Source organism: Phaethon aethereus, assembly GCF_964289735.1.
Source record: "Phaethon aethereus genome assembly, contig: HAP1_SCAFFOLD_659, whole genome shotgun sequence".
In the NCBI taxonomy this organism is placed as follows: domain Eukaryota; kingdom Metazoa; phylum Chordata; class Aves; order Phaethontiformes; family Phaethontidae; genus Phaethon; species Phaethon aethereus.
In genome coordinates, this window is record NW_028114097.1 from 1 (window position 1) to 19,827 (window position 19,827).

General features: G+C 69.2%; 5 protein-coding genes across 5 annotated transcripts; 4 read left to right on the forward strand and 1 right to left on the reverse strand.

Annotated features, from left to right (window-relative positions):
* Window positions 1-267: 267 nt before the first annotated feature.
* Window positions 268-1,923, forward strand: CIMAP1B (ciliary microtubule associated protein 1B; the record flags this gene model as incomplete). The annotated part of the gene is made up of 6 exons (XM_082015851.1): window positions 268-376; window positions 480-683; window positions 770-871; window positions 1,429-1,550; window positions 1,615-1,755; window positions 1,843-1,923. The coding sequence occupies 6 exons, from the start codon at window positions 268-270 to the stop codon at window positions 1,921-1,923; spliced, it is 759 nt and encodes a 252-aa protein (XP_081871977.1).
* Window positions 1,924-3,510: 1,587 nt separating this feature from the next.
* On the forward strand, window positions 3,511-6,817 carry TYMP (thymidine phosphorylase; the record flags this gene model as incomplete). Its single annotated transcript, XM_082015848.1, has 9 exons — window positions 3,511-3,637; window positions 4,145-4,347; window positions 4,437-4,535; window positions 4,876-5,005; window positions 5,086-5,204; window positions 5,299-5,461; window positions 5,796-6,026; window positions 6,395-6,535; window positions 6,612-6,817. 9 exons carry the CDS (start codon window positions 3,511-3,513, stop codon window positions 6,815-6,817), a joined length of 1,419 nt encoding a protein of 472 aa, XP_081871974.1.
* Window positions 6,818-7,490: 673 nt separating this feature from the next.
* On the forward strand, window positions 7,491-8,292 carry SCO2 (synthesis of cytochrome C oxidase 2; the record flags this gene model as incomplete). Its single annotated transcript, XM_082015850.1, has 1 exon — window positions 7,491-8,292. The coding sequence occupies exon 1, from the start codon at window positions 7,546-7,548 to the stop codon at window positions 8,290-8,292; it is 747 nt and encodes a 248-aa protein (XP_081871976.1). The 5' UTR covers window positions 7,491-7,545.
* A 157-nt stretch (window positions 8,293-8,449) lies between these two features.
* Window positions 8,450-16,836, reverse strand: NCAPH2 (non-SMC condensin II complex subunit H2; the record flags this gene model as incomplete). Its single annotated transcript, XM_082015849.1, has 20 exons — window positions 8,450-8,674; window positions 8,774-8,923; window positions 9,031-9,132; window positions 9,276-9,328; window positions 9,524-9,592; window positions 9,743-9,827; window positions 9,957-10,024; window positions 10,505-10,558; window positions 11,388-11,495; window positions 11,755-11,821; window positions 12,056-12,127; window positions 12,252-12,361; window positions 12,643-12,729; window positions 13,176-13,327; window positions 13,524-13,603; window positions 13,810-13,881; window positions 14,511-14,586; window positions 15,932-15,987; window positions 16,441-16,542; window positions 16,729-16,836. The coding sequence occupies 20 exons, from the start codon at window positions 16,834-16,836 to the stop codon at window positions 8,537-8,539; spliced, it is 1,809 nt and encodes a 602-aa protein (XP_081871975.1). The 3' UTR covers window positions 8,450-8,536.
* A 1,208-nt stretch (window positions 16,837-18,044) lies between these two features.
* LMF2 (lipase maturation factor 2) lies at window positions 18,045-19,217 on the forward strand (the record flags this gene model as incomplete). Its single annotated transcript, XM_082015847.1, has 2 exons — window positions 18,045-18,141; window positions 18,958-19,217. 2 exons carry the CDS (start codon window positions 18,045-18,047, stop codon window positions 19,215-19,217), a joined length of 357 nt encoding a protein of 118 aa, XP_081871973.1.
* Window positions 19,218-19,827: the final 610 nt, after the last annotated feature.

Below are 19,827 nucleotides of genomic sequence, written 5' to 3' on the forward strand. Positions count from 1 at the left end.
GGGGCTCCCCAGGAGGCGTCGGAGCCGCCATTCCCGGGGGCTGAGCGGGGGGTGCCGGGTTGTGGGGGGGAGCAGAGCCCCCCAGGCATTGTGACGCCGTGCTGCCGTGTTGCCCGTGCTGCCGGCGCCACCGGCGGCTCGCCCGCGGACGGCCGCTGGCTCCCAGGCTGCGGACCCACATCTCCCTCCAAGGGGACCCCGCGGCTGGCACCGCAGGGTGGAGGGGCCGGGGCTGAGGGGCCGCGCTCGCTCCCGGCAGGGCCCGCCATGTCGTCCAACGTCTGGGTGGGCAGCTGGCGGCCCCACCGCCCCCGGGGCCCCATCGCAGCTCTCTACAGCAGCCCTGGGCCCAAGTACGGGCTCCCCACCAACGTCGGTGAGTCGGGGCCAGGGGGTGCGGGGGGGCCACGGTGCTGGCGGGGAGCCGGGGGCCGGGGAGCCAGGGGTTCTGCGCCCCACCGAGCCCCCTGCCCGCGCAGGCTACCGGCTGCACGACCCCTCCCGCGGCCGCGCCCCCGCCTACAGCTTCGGGGTGCGCACGGGGGGGCGGCAGGACGAGCGCTCGCCGGGGCCGGCGTACCTGCTGCCCCCCGGGACCACCGCCAAGGGCAAGGACGGGACCCCCGCGTTCTCCATCTACAGCCGCCCCCGCGACCTGCCACCCATCCACACCCCTGGGCCAGGTGAGGGGGGGCCGGGAGCCCCGGGGGGGTGGCAGGGCCGGGGACCCCCCAGCCGTGCCCATGGCCCAGCGCCCCGCTCCCCCCAGGCTGCTACTCCCCCGAGAGGGCCGGCAGGTTGGCCTTCCCCTCCGCGCCCGCCTGCGCCCTCCGCTCCCGCAGCAGGCACAGCGCCAGCCACCAGACACCGGGTAGGAGAGGCGGGGGCCGGGACCCCCATCATCCCCCTGGGGCTGGGACCCCATCACCCCCCGGGCTGGGACCCCCATCATCCCCCCGGGGCTGGGACCCCATCACCCCCCAGGCCGGGACCCCCATCATCCCCCTGGGGCTGGGACCCCATCATCCCCCTGGGGCTGGGACCCCATCACCCCCCGGGCCGGGACCCCCATCATCCCCCTGGGGCTGGGACCCCATCACCCCCCGGGCCGGGACCCCCATCATCCCCCTGGGGCTGGGACCACATCACCCCCTGGGGCTGGGACCCCCATCATCCCCCGGGCTGGGACCCCATCATTCCTCTGGGGCTGGGACCCCATCACCCCCCGGGCTGGGACCCCCATCGTCCCTCTGGGGCTGGGACCCCATCATCCCTGGGGCTGGGACCCCCATCATCCCCCCAGGCTGGGCTGGGACCTCCATCCTCCCCAGGCTGAGCCCACCCTCCCCACCTCCCCAAGGGGGATACCCCCCTGCCCCCCTCGCCCCAGACCCCCGGCAGGGCCCTGCTGAGCCCCACGCCCCCCAGGCCCCGCAGCCTACCGGCTGCCCCCCATGCTGGGGCCCCGCATTGTGAGCAAGAGCTCGGCCCCCAACTACTCCATGCTGGGTCGCAGCAGCGTCGGCGCCTTCTATGAGGACCTGTGCAAGGTGAGGTGTGGGGGCCGGGGGGCCGGGGGGCCGTGGGGCACGTCACCGCACCCTCTGCCCGCAGACGCCGGGGCCCTGCCGCTACCGCGTGGTGGATGCCGACGTCTACAAGCGGCGGGCGCCGCAGTACAGCATGCTGGCGCGCAACGCCCTGCCCGGGGACACCACCGCCAAGCCCGGACCCGGCGCCTACAGCCCCGAGCAGGTGAGGGGGCTCCGGGGGCGGGTGGGGCGGGGGGCGGGCGGCGGGACGCCAGGGGCCGTTTGACCCCTCGCCGCCTCTCGCGCCCAGCAGGGCCTTCGGCGCGGGCTGACGTTCGGCATCCGGCACTCGGACTACCTGGCTCCCCTCATCGTGGACGTGCCCGACTAGGGCCGTGTGCGGCTGCGCGGGGCCGCGGGCGCCGGACGCGACCCATGACAAAAGATCGATGCCTTCAGCCCGAGTCGCTCTCCTCGCGTCCCGCCGCGTCGCCCGTCCGGGGCTGCGCCGTCCCGCTCCGTCCCGGGCTGGGCAGCACCAGCTGAACACCGCGGCCGTCCCGGGGGGCGGGGAGCACTGGCCCCCCGAGAGCTGCCCCTTTCCCAGCCCGTGCCCCTCTCTCCCTGAGGAGATCCTGGCAAGGCCACAGAGGGGGAAGCAGGGCTGAGCTCTGGCCCCACAGCCCCACGGCCCCACGGCCTCACGGCCCCACGGCCGGGGCAGTGCACGCTGGGGATGGAGGATGCGCTGCCCACACGGGTACCAGCCCTCTCCCTGCTCCAGCCCCACCCCTGCCCCCTGCCCAGAGCACCCAGCTGACACTGCTGGGCTGGTCATGCTATCCCACCCCACCTCATCCCACCCCACCTCATCCCACCCCACGCCATACCCATCCCACCCCACCCCACCCCACCTCATCCCGCCCCACCCCACCCCACCTCATCCCACCCCACCCCACCCCACCCCATCCCATCCCATCCCATCCCATCCCCACCCCATCCCACCCCACCCCGCCCCGCCCCATCCCCATCCCACCCCACCCTATCCCAGCCCCATCCCATCCTGATCCCCACCCCGTCCCCCCCGCCCCATCCCCGCCTGCCCGGCCATCACCCCTGGGCAGCGGGGGGTCAGCCAGGGGTGCTCCCCGGCGCCAGGCAGGGCCAGTGCTGCCGGCTCCCCGTGCGCTGGGTGCTGGCGCTCTGCCCACCGCGCCCCAGCCCCGCGGCCGAGCCGGGATTGCTGCTCGCGTCCCCCTTGGTGCCTCCGCGCCGCACCCGTCCCGCTGCCGCCCGGGCCTGGCTCCGGCTGTGGGTCCCCACGCCGGGCGCTCGGCCCCCTGTGGCACCAGAACCCGCGGCCCTCAGCAGGCGCCCACCCCTGCCCCTGCCCTGTCCCCCCCGGGGCCGGGGCCACCGCGGTGGCTGGGGAGGGGACGTGGTCACCCGGTCCCCGGGCAGGACTCAGGGTGTGGGGTGGCACTGGGGCCACGGGCCAGGGAGGGGGCACTTGTCAGCAAAGTGCTGTGGGACACCCCCCCGTGCTGAGGGTGCTGCGGGTGTCATGGGTGCTGCGGGTGCCATGGGTGTTGCGGGTGCCATGGGTGCTACAGGTGCCATGGGTGCCGTGGGTGCTGCGGGTGCCATGGGTGCCGTGGGTGCTACAGGTGCCATGGGTGCTGCTGGTGCCATGGGTTCCGCGGGTGGGGTTGCCGAGAGCTGTGCGGGCCCGAGGCAGGGGTGGCCGTGCGGAGCCCTGGGGTGCTGCCTGGGGCTCTCCCATGGGGAACGGGGGCTGGGGGGCCCAGCCCTGCCACCCACCCGCCCTGGCCTCTCCCTGCCTGGCCTGGCCCTCGCCCGCTGTCCCGGGGACAGAGTCCAGCGCTGGAGACGCCTCCTTGCCGTGGGCACCAGGCCAGGCCGGGCAGGAGCTGGTGCTGGCCCTGCGGATCGGGGTGCCGGCCGGGTGGGATCCGGCATGGCCGCCCAGGCCTCCCTCCCGGGCCTCATCCGCAAGAAGCGGGATGGCGAGCGGCTGGAGGAGGAGGAGATCCAGGGCTTTGTGCGCGGCGTGACGGAGGGCACCGCGCAGCAGGGCCAGATCGGTGGGCGCAGGGCGGGGTGGGGGACACGGCGCAGGGACGCGCCGAGGGGATGGGGCCGAGGCAGGAGGGGGGTCGTGGCAGGGGCTGTGGCAGGGGACGCAGCCGGGGGTGCGGCGGGGCCGTGGCACAGGGACGCGGCGAGGAGCGCCGAGGACGCACGGCCGAGACACAGCCGGGGGGGACATCGCCAGGGGACCGGGCGCAGGGACGTGGCAAAGGCCGGCGCAGCCGGACACGCGGGGCCGTGGCCGGGGCGGGGTGGGGGTCCCCAGCAGCGGCGGGGGTTGGGGACCCCAGCGGGGGGCAGCGGGTCAGATGGCAAGGCCAGCCCCGGGCCGTGGCGGGGGGCTGCGGCCAGGGGCCGTGGCTGGGGACCACCGCAGGGGGACAAGAGGGAGACCCGGGGATGGGGCGGGGACATCGGGGCCGGGGGCAGCGGGGCCCTGGGGTGGGGTGCTGAGGGGGGACAGCGGGGCGGGCGGCCCTGCCCACCCCCACGCCCCCCAGGCGCCATGCTGATGGCCATCCGGCTGCGGGGCATGGACGCGGGGGAGACGCTGGCGCTGACGCGGGCCATGGCGGCCTCGGGGCGGGCGCTGGCCTGGCCGCCCGCCTGGCGGGGGCTGCTGGTGGACAAGCACTCGACGGGTGGCGTGGGGGACAAGGTCAGCCTGGCCCTGGCCCCCGCCCTGGCCGCCTGCGGCTGCAAGGTGAGCGGAGGGGGGGCTGGGCCGACGGGGCCGGGCGGGGGTCCCCGTGGCCCCCGTGCCCCCCGCACCCACCCGCCCCACGGCCGCAGGTGCCCATGATCAGCGGGCGGGGCCTGGGCCACACCGGGGGCACGCTGGACAAGCTGGAGGCCGTCCCCGGCTTCCGCGTCTCCCAGAGCCCCGAGCAGGTGAGGGATGGGGACGCGGCTGTGGCCGCCGCCGTGCTGTCCCGCCGCGGGCACGCCGGGCTCCAGGGGACCGAGGCCCTCCGCCGGGACGTGGGTGCTGCTGGGACACGGGGCACTTGCTGGCACATGGGATGCCGATGGGACGCGAGACGCTGATGCTATGTGGGATGCTGATGCGACACGGAACGCCGCTGGGATGCGGGGTGGCGATGCAATGCGGGGTGCTGCTGGGATGCTGATGGGACGCGGGGTGCCGCTGGGACACGGGGTGCCGCTGGGACATGGGGTGCCCCTGGGACATGGGGTGCCGCTGGGAGGCAGCGCGCAGCTGGCCCCGCAGATGCAGAGCATCCTGGAGCGGGTGGGCTGCTGCATCGTGGGGCAGAGCGAGGAGCTGGCACCGGCTGACCGAGTGCTGTACGGCCTGCGGGACGTCACCGCCACCGTCGACAGCCTGCCCCTCATCACAGGTATGGGGGGCCGGGGGGCCGGGGAGGGGTGCGCCGCGGGGCGAGGGCAGCGGGCCCCAGCGAGGCTGCCGCGGCCCCAGCCTCCATCCTGAGCAAGAAGGCGGCGGAGCAGCTCTCGGCGCTGGTGCTGGACGTCAAGTTCGGGAGCGCGGCGCTGTACCCCACGCAGGAGAGTGCGCGGGAGCTGGCCCAGAGCCTGGTGAGCCCCCAGCCCCCCGCCAGCCCCTCTGCCCCACCAGGGCTGCGGCCATCTCCCGCCCTGCCCGCTCTGCCCGCCCCGTCTGCCCGCGCAGGTGGCGGTGGGCGAGCGGCTGGGCATCCGCACGGCGGCCGTGCTGAGCCGCATGGACGAGCCGCTGGGCCACTGCGTGGGCAACTCGCTGGAGGTGCTGGAGGCCCTGGAGTGCCTGGGGGGGGGCGGCCCCCCCGACCTGCGGGAGCTGGTCACCACCCTGGGTCAGCTATGGGCCTGGGGTCTGCACACACGAGCCCCCCACCCTGCGCCCCTCCGGGGCCCTGCCCCGTGTACCCCCAGCACAGCACCCCCTGGGGCCTCAGGGTCTGTCCCTGCCCCCCCACACCCTGCCCCCGTCCCCCTGCCCAGCCCCCCACTCCCTGCCTACACCCCCCAACACACGCTCCCTGCCCCTTGGGCCCCCAGCCCCATTCCCACCCCACAGGCCATTCCCCACCGCTCTCCCACCCACCGTGCCCCGGGGAGGGGGTGAGGGGCGCGCAGGGGCAGGGCGCGGGGTCCCCGCCGGCAGGGGTCCCAGCCTGCGTCCCGCAGGGGGGCTGCTGCTGTGGCAGTGCGGGCTGGCCGGGGCAGCGGAGCAGGGCCGGGAGCGGCTGGGGCGGGCGCTGGACGACGGCTCAGCCCTGCGCACCTTCGAGGCCATGCTGGGGGCGCAGGGGGTGCCCCCTGCCACCGCCCACCGCCTCTGCGCCGGGACCCCCGCCCAGCGCTGCCAGGTCCTGGGGCAGGCAAGCATCCGCGAGGAGCTGCCCGCGCTGCGGGGAGGTGAGTGGGGAAGGGGGGACGTGGGGCCCTGCCCTTGTGCCCATGGGCCCCACATCCCACCCTCGCCCCTGCTCCGTGCCCACCACCCCTCTCTGGGAGGCCGAGGGGTCCCCCCGTGCCCCTAGGGTCTCTGTGCCCCCCTGCCCTGCCCCAGGGCTGCTCCATCTCCTCCTGTCCCCCACCCTCGCCCTCCAGGCTGCTCAGGTTGCCCCTGGCTTATTTCCCCCACCCTGGGGTCCCCACCTGCACACCCTGCCCCACACGCCCCATGCATGGGCCTCCCCACATGTTCCAGCCCCCGGGAGACCCTGCCCCGCATGCCCCATGCGTGGGGCTCCCTGACCCCAGCCCCCGTGCCCCCGGCCCAGGCTGGGTGCAGCAGGTGGAGGCGCTGCCGCTGGCCCGTGTCCTGCACGAGCTGGGGGCCGGCCGGGCGCGGGCCGGGGACCCCATCAACCCCCTTGTGGGCGCCGAGCTGCTGGTGGCCGTGGGGCAGCACCTGCAGGAAGGTAACAAGGAGCCGGGCCGGGGGAAGACTGGGGGGCCCCACGCGAGCCCCCTGCCCACGGCCGGCCCTGCCCACAGGCGAGCCCTGGCTGCGGGTGCACCACGACGGGGGCCTGGGCGAGCGTGGGCGCCGGGGCCTGCAGGCCGCCCTGCACCTGGCCCCGGCCCCCCCCCGCGCCCCCCCGCCCCGCCTGGCCGAGGCCATCCTGCCGCCCGGGCCCCCGGGCCCCCCCGCACCGCTCGGGGCCGCGGGGGCCCCCCCCAGCCGCGGGGACGGGCAATAAAGCCGCTGCCCGGGCGCGGGCGGCCGCCTCCTGCCTGCGCCTGCCTGCCTGCCTGCTCCTGCCTGCGCCTGCCCGGGGTCACGGCCGGGTCACGCCCCCGGGGTCAGGGTGCTGCCGTGCGCGGCAGCGCCCCCTGGCGGAGGCGCGGCGGAACGCGCATGCGCAAAGCCACCGTCGCCCCTGCGCCTGCCCAGTGCGCATGCGCCCCGCTCATTTCACGTCCGGCTACTTCCGCTTCCGGTGGTACCGGCGAGACGCGCGCGGCGCGGCGGGCTGGGGCTCGGGGTCAGAGGGCAAAGGCCAGCAGGGGCAGAGCACGCCGGCGCGGGTGGGGGGTCGCGGGGCTAAAGGGCAGCGGGTGGGACAAAAGTGGCCGGGCTGGAGCCCAAAGGTGCCTGCAGAGGCGGGGATGGGGGTCAGAGGGCAGCAAAAGGGGGTGAGGTGAGGGGTCAAAGGGCACCTGGGGGCAGGGCTAGGGGGTCAAAGGGCAGCAGGAGGAGTGGGACGAGGGATCAAAGATCACTGGGTGGGGTAGGGAGGGGGAGGCTGAGGGGTCAAGGAGCAGCAGGGCCCAGGGTGGGTCAAAGGGCACCTGGGGGAGGGCCAAGGGGCAAAGGTCACGAGGAGTGGGGTTGAGGGTTAGAGGGCATCAGGGGGCTGGGGCAGGCTATGTGGGAGCCTGTCTCCCCCACCCTATTCCTCATCACGCCCCTCCCCACAGCCCTGCCATGTTCCAGGCCCTGCTGCCCACACGCTGCCTGCCCCGCCACTGTGCCCTGCCCCCGCGGCGAGGCCTGTGGGGACCAGGACCCCCAGGGACGGCGCGGCTGCCACTAGGGCAGCGGGTGGCAGTGGTGGGGGCGGTGGGGGCAGCGGCGGGGGCAGCCTGGCTGTACCTGCGGGAGGAGAAGGCGCGGCGGCAGCGGGTGCGGCGGCAGGAGGAGCTGCGGGCACTGGCGCTGGGGCAGGGTGACTTCCAGCTGCTGGACCAGGCAGGGCGGCGGCGGCACAAGTCCGACTTCCGCGGGCAGTGGGTGCTGCTCTACTTCGGCTTCACCCACTGCCCCGACATCTGCCCTGAGGAGCTGGAGAAGCTGAGCCGCGCCGTGGCACTGCTGGACCAGGAGCCGGGCCTGCCCCCTGTACAGCCCCTCTTCATCACTGTTGACCCTGAGCGCGATGACGTGGCGGCCGTGGCACGCTACGTCCGGGACTTCCACCCCCGGCTGCTGGGGCTGACCGGCAGCCCCGAGGAGGTGCGGGCGGCCAGTAGCGCTTACCGCGTCTATGCCAGCGCCGGCCCCAAGGACGAGGATGGTGACTACATCGTGGACCACACTGTCATCATCTACCTGCTGGGCCCCGATGGGCTTTTCCTCGACTACTATGGGCGCAGCAAGACGGATGCTCAGATCGCCCAGAGCGTCCGCCGGCACATGGAGACCTACGAGCCGCTCCTCGACGGAGAGCAATAAACGTGCCTGCGCCCCACACACGCCTCCTGCGGCTCCGGGTAGGTGGGCGGGGGGACCCCTGCCGCCCCCCACCACCCCCTGCAGCCCCCTAGGCTGATCCCGCTGGGAGGGACCCTGCCACCGCCCAGCACCGTCCCACTGGCCCCCAGGACCATCCTGCGGGCCCCCCACAACAGCAGAGCCTTCACCAAAGTGGGGGTTTATTGCCGAGGGTCCCAGGGGGGAGGTGGGGGGCGGTGCTCGCTCAGGGGCAGGCGGAGGGGAGCTGGAAGGTGCAGAAGCGGTCCTGCGCCCGCCGGCGGGTGAGGAGCCGCAGCCTCATGGTGTCCAGCGCCTCCTCCAGCCCCGGGCCCTGTGCCAGCTCCACCACGCAGTCGTTGGCCTGGCGGGAGGGAGGGAGGGAGGGAGAGAGAGAGAGCGATGGATGGGCTGGGGGGTCCCAGAAGGCCCAGGGGGCCCCCCTGCCACCCCCTGCACTTACCAGCTGGAGCGAGGCCAGCATGTAGCGGCACACCTCGAAGGGGGGCTGCCCGGCCACCAGGCTGGCGAAGGAGTGCCACTCCCCCAGGCCCCTGCAGCTACCTGCCAGTGCGTCCCCATAGCCGTGGATGTCAAAGGTAGCTCGCTCCTCCTGCAGGCAGAGCAAGCTCAGGCCTGGGGAGGGGGCTGCTGGTCCCCCTGGTCCCCTGCCTGCGTGAGTCTCTGCCTGCCCCGGCCCCCTGCCCACATGGTCCCTGCCTGTTCCTGCAGCAGCGGCCCCATCTTCTCCTCCCAGCGGCGGATGTGTTGCGACAGCTCCGTCTCCTGTGCGTATTTCTGGGAGTCGGCGATGTACAGCTCCTGCGGGGAGAGGCAAGAGGGGAGCGGAGGCACCCCAACCCCCTAGCCACACCCCCCGCACCCACCCTGGGCTGGAGCCCCCACCACCACCACTGGCACAGCCCTGCCCTGTCCCCATGCCCTCCCCTGCCACGGGCACCTACCACGTTCCTGCGCACCAGCTCCTCGTAGCCCAGCGAGCCCCCATCGCAGGCGCCTGTGGGAGGGCAGAGTGTCACCGCGCGGCCACCCCCTCCCTCTGAGCGGGGACAGGGGTCGCTCCCGAGGACAGGTGGAGTGGGGGGCATTTGGGTTACAGCAGCAGCCTCCTAGCTGGCAGCACAGCCCGGCCACAGCACCGTGGGGCTTGTGGCGAGGGCCGCGTGCTTGCCCACCTGCCGCAAGCACTCACCCAGTGCTTCTTCCCCCATCTCCTCCGGGCCCTCAAGCTGGATCTCCTCCTGCTCTGCAAAGTCATCTGCTGGGAGGGGATACCTGCTCAGTGCTCCCCGCGGGGCCCACCAGCCCCCCCGGGGCCTGGCCCCGTCTCCACAAGGGCCACCCAAGCCACCAGCATGGTGGGAGGGGGGCGGTGAGACCCCTGGCTGGGGGCTCTGGGGTGCCAAAGTACCTGCTTCTTTGTAGCAGTCAGCCCCGCGTTCCTCCTCCAGCAGGTCTGGCTCCTCCTCACACAGCAGCGGTGGCCACAGTGGCCCCTGGTAGAGAACAGCCCTGAGCCCCCCGTGAGGGGCTCCCCAGCCCCCGCTGACCGCGGGGGGGACATGCAGGAGGGGTCTGGGCATGTCCACCGCTGCCCCCTGCCCTGGGCTGTGCCAGCTCACCACCTGGCTCTGCAGCTTCCTCTGCGCTGCCGCCCGCTCCTTCAGCTGCTTCCAGTACAGCACCTCCAGATCTGCACACAGACGGGGCACACAGCCCTTGGGCAGCGCTCCTCAGCACCCCTCCAGCCCCCACCCCCCGGCGAAGCCTCCCACCGCTGTTGGGTGCCCTCCCGGGCTCCCCCCGCACGGTTGTGGGGCTGCGGGCCGGTGTGGCACCTGCCCTTCCCCTGTGGCATGCCACCGCTGCAGAAGCCAGCCCCTTGTCCCCCAGCCCGCCGGCACTTTGCAGCCCGCGGAGGGGAGGTCTGGTTCAGCCAGATTTCGGGGCTGCTATGCAAAAGGGGGATGGCTGCAGGGCTAGGAGTTGTTCTAAAGGGTTCTAGACCCGGAACATCCTCCCCAGCAGCCCTTTGCCCCGGCACGGCACGGCCCTGCTGCAGTGGCTCTGGCTCCGCTCCCTCCCTCCACTGCTCCCCAGCAACGCGTCCTGCTGCTTTTCCGCCCGAAGCCTGCCCAGGGCTCCCCAGCGCACCCCGCCATGTCCCGCTCACCTGCAAACGTCAGCCCTTTCCTCTTGGTTTTCCTGCTGTCGGCAACGTTGTTGTCTGGGGGAGCCAGAGAGGATTAAAGTTATGAACGGTTAAAGATGCCAGCCCCATAACCGCTGCCGGGGGAGCCAGCAGGGAGAACAAGCATGCGAGGGGCTGGCAGTGGCAGGCAGCCCTCCAGTGGCCACCGACAGCTTCCGCTACCCTCGCAGCGTGCAACAAGCCGGTCTCGCCTCCAGAGCCACCTCCTTCCCCGAAGGCATCCTGGCCCTTCCCAGGACAGCCGCCAGCAGCCCCGAGGTCTAACGCAGCCTGCTGCACCCGGAGAAGCGCAGCCCCCCGCCTGGGGAGCGAGCGAGGGGCACAGTGGAGAGCAGAGGCCACCTCGGCAGTAGGGGAGCGGAGGGACTCCTGCTCGGACTTCTCCTCCCCCCTGCAGCGACCCTTGCAGCCCAGCCCACCCGCTGTTATATTTAGGCTGCCATTACTTGACGCTCTCCCTGCGCCTGCTGTAAACGCGTCCCGTGTAACGCCCTGCCGAGGCGGAGAGCTCTCAACAGCAGCTTCTGTCTCGGGTAACTTGCCCCCTTCTCCTCAGTGCCTTGGTTAAGGTACAAGCCCGGGTGAGGAGATCCTGGGCCAAGGAAGGCGATTCACATCCCACTCGGTAAATGGGATGGAGTTGCCTCGGCAGCTCCAGCAAGACCAGAGCAGGGACACCAGCTGCTACGGGACCGAAGCTGCTGCGGAACGGGGCCGGCCCGGCTCGGAGCACCCGCAGCAGAGGGGTTTGCGCAAGGCGCTTCCTGGCAGAGAAGAGTCCTGCCGTGAGCCTGGATGGATCACAGCAGGATCCTACAGGAAATGCCACAGCCGCAATACTCACAGGCTGCAGAGAACCATTTCATAAAGTCCTGGAGCTTCCTTGGTCCCTTCCTTTTCCGCTTGCCACCGACCACGTCATCCAGGCCGTGCGGCACCAGGAACGGCCTCCCTGGAGGTGGGCAGAGATCAGCAGCCCCACCGGGTCCCGTGCCACTGCTCTAAGTGCCACCCAGCCACCTCCGGGTGTCCGGGACGGGGCAGGCTGTCCCTCTCTCAGGCCCCTCTGTCCATCGCGGGGCTGGGAAAGGCCCGCCCTGGCTCTGGGGACGCTGAGGACAAGAGGCTGGGAAACCGAGCCCTACTGCTCCAGCGCAGCCAGACCCTGGCCCGTCCAGGGCAAACAGAAACCCGGCTCCAGCCTCAAGTACCTTTCTTAAACGGCTTGTCCTCAGAGTCACCGAAGGGGTCAAGGCTTTGCCACGGATCCAGCATCTCCTGGTAGAGAAGCGAGCAGAAGATGCAGCTGGCAAAGTTCTGGCCCACTCTGCTCCCGGCCGAGGTCCCTGTGGCACCATGTGCCGGGCGCACGGGAGCCACCTGGCCCAGCAGGTCACCCCACCATTGGCACCAGTGCGGCACAGAGCATGGCAGGGAGGGCAGAGATGTCCCAGGGCTTCCCACAGTGTCCCACGTGGACTCAGAGGGGCTTCCCAGCTCTGGACACCCTACCTTGATGTGGGCTTCGGGGTCCTTGGCAGGCGCTCGCTCCCGCAGCACGTACCCCTTCGCCTGGGGCGCGCTCTGGCAGACACAGAACGAGCCAGTGAGTTTTCCGCAGCACCAGGCAGCGAAGCGCGGGGCAGCAGGGCTCTGGGGAAGGAGCAAGGCAGTGGCGCTGCCCCCATGAGCCCCTGCCCGAGTGTACCCTCTGCGCCTCGACTCGTTCGTTAGCAGCCGGAGTCATTTCCACATCGTCTTCCGGGGCCCCAGGCACATCATCCCCTCTGCTGTTGTCGTCATCTGGTCCTGCGGCACCTGGCGGGGAACTGAACAGTCAAATGCTGTAACAGCCTCTGGGAGCCCCCACTTCCGCCCCAGCTACCAAGGGGCTGCCCTGGGGAGCTTCGCTTGCCATGGTTGCAGGGCCAGCTGAAGCTGCTGAGGACCAGACTGCCTCGACAGGACCGAGGGCAGGAGCACCCGCAGAGCGGCAGCTGCCTGAACACGCACAGCCCTGCCCGGCCCGGCCGGACGCACAGGCAGGGAGGACAAACGGCCCGCATCTCCCCTCAGCCCGCTGACCACGCACATCTCACCTCCCTCTTCAGAGAAGCTCAGCGCCTGGATGGGAGCCCCGCCAGTGCTCATGCACTCCCTCCCACTGCCGAGGACGCAGGACCCTCCTGCCGAAGTGATGGAGGCAAGAGGTCACCAGTCGCCCCGGCTGGCAGGAACACACCAGCCCCCACCGCTGGCATGGCCGCAGAGCAGCTTCGGAGCTGCCCCTTCCCACCGGCCCCGGCAAGGCTGACGGCCACGGGCAGCCTCCCCTCGCAGCCAGGGAGCGGGCACGGAGCAGCCGCTGGCATTGGCACGCTGCCCTTGTCCAGCACCCCATCTCCAGCAACGAGGGGCCCTGCTGTTCTGGCAGGCAGTTTTGCTGAAGGCAGGCAGCAGGAGAATGCCGCGAGCACATCTCCTCCACCCCAGGGAGCTGGGCTCTCTGGAGGCAGGCGGCTGGCAAAGCACCCCAGGGTGCCTGCCCCCACCCCAGTGCTGCCTCCCCCCACCCCAGTGCTGCCTCCTGGCCGTCAGCACCGTGGCGATCCATGCCTTGAGCCCCCCGTACCTGCTGCTCTGCCGGGGCTCCCTTCGCGGTGCTGCTCCTGCAGGAAGGTGGGGGAGAGGCCTGCCAGCTCCAGCAGGAAGGCTCCGGTGGCGTGAGGGGTGCACGTGTTCATCCGGAAATCCTTACGGCTGGCAAGGATCTCCCCTTTCCGGCTGAGGGCAAAATCCCATCAGAGGACCCCCCCAGACCAGGCTCTGCCCTGTCCTGCTGGGAGCCTGGGGCCAGGGCACTGAGAAAGCGCTACTTCCTCGGCTGGGGCATGGGGAAAACCCAACCCCACTGCAGCAGTGGCGGGGGGACCAGCTAAACCTGGGGGCAGCTGAGGGGCGTGGCGAGGGGGGCTTTCACCTGAAAAGAGGGTTGTCCCTCTTCTCATCCTCTTCCGGGGCGACCAGAGACATCGGAGTCAAGGGAACGATGTTCACAGCCTGCAAAGGCAAGGCGGCGGGAGGGCAGCTGCCCCTGCGCAGGGCAGGACGGAGCCCGGGGAAGGCGCCCGGCATGGCATGGCGCTGCCCGGGTGCCATCATCCCCGCAGAGCCTGGCCAGAACGGCGGCTGGCCCCAGGCGCCTGTGGGAATCATCCGGGGAAACCCTGACACGGGGAGGGACAGAAAAGGAGCAGAGCTCTTACGCTGGGCTGATGATCCTTCTTCATGTCCACGCTCGCCTGGCTGTCGTCCCTGATGTCGTCCAGGGAGAGGAACTGCCGAGAGAGCCCCACCAGCGGTCACCCCGGCTTGGCCCTCCAGGCTGCACCACCACCAACGGACCCTAACCGGAGCGGCGCGGACACGGGGTGCGTGCACACGAGCGGGACAGAGCCAGCTGCAGAGGCAATGGATCTGCAGCTTTTGAGCTGCTAGCAGGACAGGAGCAGGGCTGAGGTGTGCAGCACTGCGTGGGCAGCACCCAATGGGTGGGAGGAAAGCAAAGAAGGAATGAAGGTGCCCCCTCCCATGGAAAGGGTCCAGCCCAAGTTGGAGAATAAGAGAAGGAAGGTGAAGCCACGGGGTGAAGGGAGGTCCCCACGCGCTGCATGGGGGCTAGCTCTTCTCCGGGAGAGCTGCAAGGTGGCAGGTCACGTCCCTTGGAGGGCAGCACAGCAGCGTCATGACAAAAAGCTCACAGAGCACTCCTGCTGTGCCCGGGGGCCGAAGAGGGGATGCGGGGCTAAACGCACCCTGCTAGGGAAGAGCATCCACAGGAGATGGCAGCCACGGTGCCAGTTAGAAAGCGGGGAGCGCTCACCCCCAAAAGCAGCTCTGCCCGCGCTCACAAGCCATTGAGCACTCCGCTCCCCACGCCGCGATGGGGCGCAGACACCGCTCTCACCTCCTCCTTCTCAGGCCCAAAGCTCACGTCAGCGTCTTTGCCGTCCTGCCCCAGGGAGCTGGGCTGTTTTTCCCGCCTGAGTCAGGGAGCAAAACACACAGTCAGGATCTGCCCGGGGCAGTAGCGACAGGCTGGAGGCAAAGCAGTGGCAGGTTCCCTCCAACCCCGCTGCAGCATCTCTCTCTATGCAGGGGCATCCCATGGTGCTACGGACAGCACGGAGAGGTGACGGCGTGACCGTCGGCACCGCCACTGCCCAGGAAGGCGGTGGGGGCTGCAAAGGAGTTGGAGCTTGCGGGAAGAGGGGGATACAGCCTGCCTGACAAATCCCATCTGGAACAAAAACGTCCTGCCAATTCCAGCTCGGAAGCTCTGTTACAGAAACAGGAGGGCATGTTTCACTTCAATCCCACAGCACGGAAATAATTGGCAAAGAGTTTCGGAAACCTCCACAGCAGCTTCACGCTGCTCCAGCCCAAGCAGAGGATCTTTCAGGTCCTCTGCCTCGACCTCCCAAAACAAGTGGCAGTATTTCCTACGAGCGGGGCTCAGAGCTGGGCAAAGCAGCGGCAGGACGGTTCCTTCAGGAAGCTCGTTCGTGTGGTCGGAGCCAAGCGCCTGTTTGGAGCGAGGTGCAGCACAGAAGCCTCGTCTTTCCCCAGATCGCCAGTCTGGGCGCAGGCGGGAGGGTGCTGTTAGCTGACCTCGCCTTAGCAGAGAGGTGTTCAGAGCCGGCACTAGGCTGGCACCAGGCAAGCTACGCAAGGCCGCTTGAGAGCTGCAGCGGCAGAGCCCCGCTTTCAAAATAAATCACAAGCTGCTTTGCCACACAGGGCAGTTCCTTGTCTGCAAAGATTTACTCTGTGGGATGCTGGGCGCTGTCCTCTCCTTAGGCAACAGCAAAGCGCTGCAGCAAGAAAACCGCAGGATGATGCCATGGAAGAAGGGTGGGACGAGCATCGCCCCAGGCCCTCTGGGCTGAAGCAAGTCCCACCAGGGGAGTTTCCTGCAGCCACAAAAATCATTCTGCTTCAAACAACATCTTACGGGGCTGGAGGCTGGTGCTGCAAGTGGGTTGGTTTGGGTTTTCTGAAGCGATGATTGCCCTAGGGGCAGAGCGGTCAGTTGAAGCAGAAGCAAGGCTCAGAGCAGGAGCACCCACAGGCTCCTGCTGCGGGTGGGGCAAGTCCCAACCCCATCCCCAAAAGGAGGCACAGCTCATGCGCTCTCGGGGCAGGAGCTACCGAAACTCAGCAGGACAGAGAATGGGGAAGGACTCAGGCCCTACCACAACGCTAAGAGCAGCGAGCCAGAAAAGCACACGGCAGCATTTTCTGCCAGGGCAGCGAAAGCACGCTGGAAAGTGGCAGCCCTGAGTCCCCAGCAAAGCTCCCTCCCCAGAGCAGGGGGCATCTACGTACTTTTTATTGGAGATGAAGTCAAGCGTCTGGTGGACCAACGAGTAGAGATACTCCACCTGCAAAACAGCAGCCAGACTCTTGGAGAAGGAGAAAGCAGCTCCCAGAGAAGCTACTCTGGCTGATGCCAGAAAGAACCACCGCCCTCCTCTTATCCCCAGGCAGGTGGAGTTCAATTTCTTGATCATTTCTTTATTCTTTTCACTGTTTAAGCCATTCTGAAACCAGATTTAAGGAAGCAGCATTTTTGTATTCCACCCTCTAGAGAAAAAAGTACTGAACAGCAAAATCCTTGCTCTTTTCCAGGCTGCCAACACATATAAGGAGTTGAATTTAGGAATTATAAATTTATATCCTTTCATGTCCATCAGTCGTTATTATGTTCAAGTTTTTCAAAATCCCAGAGCAGCCCCCATGGAGCTTGGCCACAGGACCACCGGCTGAGGGATCACAGAATGGGCAGGGCGACAGGGCCCGGGCCACGATGTGGGAGTCGCTGCTGGCTTCCTCACCTTCCTGCTGTAGATGCAGGCAGAACCCTGGATCAACAAGGCGGCTTCTATGAAGTTCATGGTGGTTTTGCCGTTGTCAAAGGAAATGCAGATTTGATCCAGCTGCAAAACATGCAAAAGAAGGGAAACAAAACACTGATTCACAGGCTGGATTCGAGGGTAGCGCAGCAAGAGGGAAGGGTCGAGAGTGCTGGCAGCGCACTGGTGGGTTGTGCGGCGCAGACAGAGCCGAAGGGCATCACCCCCAACCTCCCCAACCCAGCACAGAGGACACAGGTCCCCCCTTACCTCCTCCAGGTACTCCCCGAGCTGGGTGGCCACATCCACCTCCCAGTTCTTGGTGAGGTCGCGGATGGGCTGCAGGAGGTGCAGGAAGCGCGACTCCACCTCCTCCATGATGGCAGCTCCTGGTGGAGGAGCTCACAGCCCGCTCGGCGGCCAGGCAGACCCCTGGTGTTGTTTAAATGGGTTTAAACCACCTGTTTCTTGACAGATGCTGCAATCCCACAGGCAACATTTGAAGGGCTGCAGGTCACTTAGACGTAGGTGCAGCTGATGCCTTGCGATAGCTGGCTAGTGCAGAAATCTGAAGTCAAGTGGATTTCAACAGAAATACAAATTTTCAGTAAACATAGACTCATAGAATCACAGAATCGTTTAGGTTGGAAAAGACCTCTAAGATCATTGAATCCAACCACTAACGCAGCACTGCCCAGCCCACCGCTAACCCACGTCCCTAAGCACCACGTCTACACGGCTTTTAAATATCCCCAGGGATGGGGACTCCACCACCTCCCTGGGCAGCCTGTGCCAGTGCCTGACAACCCTTTGGGTGAGGAAATCTTTCCCAATCTCCAACATAAACCTCCCCTGGCGCAACTTGAGGCCGTGCCCTCTCGTTCTATCGCTGGTTACTTGGGAGAAGAGGCCAACCCCCACCTCACCACAACGCCTTTTCAGGCAGTTGTAGAGAGCGATGAGGGCTCCCCTCAGCCTCCTCTTCTCCAGACTGAACACCCCCAGTTCCCTCAGCCGCTCCTCATAAGACTTGTGCTCCAGACCCCTCCCCAGCTCCGTTGCCCTTCTCTGGACACGCTCCAGCACCTCAACGTCCTTCTGGTAGTGAGGGGCCCAAAACTGAACACAGGATTCGAGGTGCGGCCTCACTGCAAGCTACCGCCGCTACAGCCTCCTGTCAGGCAGCTGTAGAGGGCGGTGAGGTCTCCCCTCAGCCTCGCAGAAAAGCACAAACCCCACCTAAGCACCCAGCACACCATCGCCATCTTCCGCCCCACGGCCGGCCGTAGGTGAGCTGGACGCTCCACCACCGGACAGTCGGGCCGCCCCGAGCCGAGCGCCGGCAGCAGAGGCGCCCGCCGGGCCCCGCGGACACCAGCCGACGCCGACGCCGACGCCGACGCCGGCCCCGGCCGCCCCCCGCCCCGCTCACCGGGCCCCGCCGGCAGCCCCTCTCGCCGCCGCCATTTCGCGCTTCCCGCCCGAGGTGATGCGCGGGGCGGGGCGTGCTGACGCCCGGGCGTGCTGACGCGACGCGCACGCGCGCGCGGAGGTCGCGCGCGGCGGGCCTGGGGGCCGGTGCCGCCATGGGGGACCCGCCGCGGCGGCCGCGGTCGCTGTTCCTGGCCGGGCTGGCCGCCGCGTACCTCGCCGCCTTCGCCTCGCTCTACGTCCAGATCCCCGGTACGCCGGGCGCGGGCGGCGCCGGGGTCCGCCCGGCCCTGGGCTGCGGGGGGCTGGGGCGGGCCGGAGGGCGGGTAGGGCCCGCCGGCGGTAGCGAGGCCAGCGGAGGCGGGCTGCTCGTCCCGCGGCCGGTAGGGCTGGGATGGGGCCGGTCCCGGCGGGGGGCCGGGCCGGAGCCGCCGCCAGCCTCCTCCGGGGCCGCGGGCCCTCACTGGGTGCGGGGCAGGGGGGTGCGGAGCCCCTGGGAGCGCGGAGCTGACCCTGCCGGCGGCACCCCCGGCCCGGGCACCCGGAGGCTCCGCATCCCGCTGCCGGGCTCGGCCGCCCCGGCCCTCGATAGCGGCTCTCCCTGTGCCGGGGGACTGAGCTGTGCCTGCCGTTAGCACCGAAGAGCGGGAGCCGCCGAGGCCAGCCCTCTTCCATTAGAGAGCGTCCTCTCCCACCCTCCACGCCACCCTGGGGGCCGGGGGCGGCTCCAGACCCCCGCACCCCCCCGGAGTAGCAAACCAGAGCTCTGCCCGAACGGGGGAGAGCAGCAGGCAGGGCCCGCTCCTCCCTTCCACGTGGACAAGCAGGCCCTGGCAGCTGCTGGGCTCCACGGGGCTTCTTCCCACTGCTGCTCCGTTCCCAGGTTCATGAGGAAAACTGGGAAGCCGGCGTGCAGGGAGGACTAGCTGGAGCCCCCCCGCCAGAGACTTTGTCTCTGTGGCAGCCCCTCCGCTTGTCGAGGCACTGGCAGGGGGGCTCCTAGTTCTGCTGCCCCAGACATACGGGGCTGGGAAGGCTTCATCCCCGCTGCCATCGTCTCCTTTCCAGGGCTGTACGGGAGAGATGGCATCCTGCCAGCTCGCAAAGTGCTGCGCCTCAGCGGGAAGGGGCTGTGGGAGCAATTACGGGATTTTCCCACCCTGTTGTGGCTCAGTCCCCGCCTGGGTTTGGATACGGAGCTGGGGATGGAGCTGCTCTGCCTCCTCGGCATGCTCACCTCCTTCGGCGCCTTGCTGTTCGAGCCGCTGCGGGACAGCCTGCTCTTCGCCCTGCTCAGGGTGCTCTACCTCTCACTCTACCAGGTATGAGATCGGTGGGGCTGTGGGGGGCTCATGGTGACCTGGAGGGGTCAGAGCTGGGACCTAGGAGCATGAGGGGGGTGACATTCTTGCGTTGGCATCGTCCTACAAGCTCCTGGCATGCTCAGCTCCCCTCCTCATGGAGCAGGGGAAGGTGCTGGCAGCTCCCTGGCTTGTGTGGGGACATCCTGCCCTCTCCCTGCTCTGGTCCTTGGTGCCCCCTCTGGGTTAAAACCTTCCCAGACTTGGCTGTGAAGCTGATTCCCACATCACTGTTGGGGCAGCTCAGTCCCCTGCCCACCCACGGCTTCGCTGAGCCCTCCTGGGGCCCTTGTCCCAAGTGCCAGGCCCTTTCCCTGCGCCCTGTGAGAGCTGTGTGCTGCCCAGCCATGAATCCACCCTCCTGAGCCGTTTGTGCTCGCTGCTGGGGCTGTCAGCTTCGTGCGGAGGAGCTCCAGTGAGTCAGAATCCACTAGTGCAGGCAGCGGCGGGAGGAGGGTTTTTCTTCCCTCTGAAACCAGGGGAATTAAAGAGGAAAAAACCACCTGCGCTTGGAAATCCCTCCCGGGCTGGGTGGCTGTTACCCAGGGAGGAGCTCTCCTGCCCAGCCAGGGCTCAG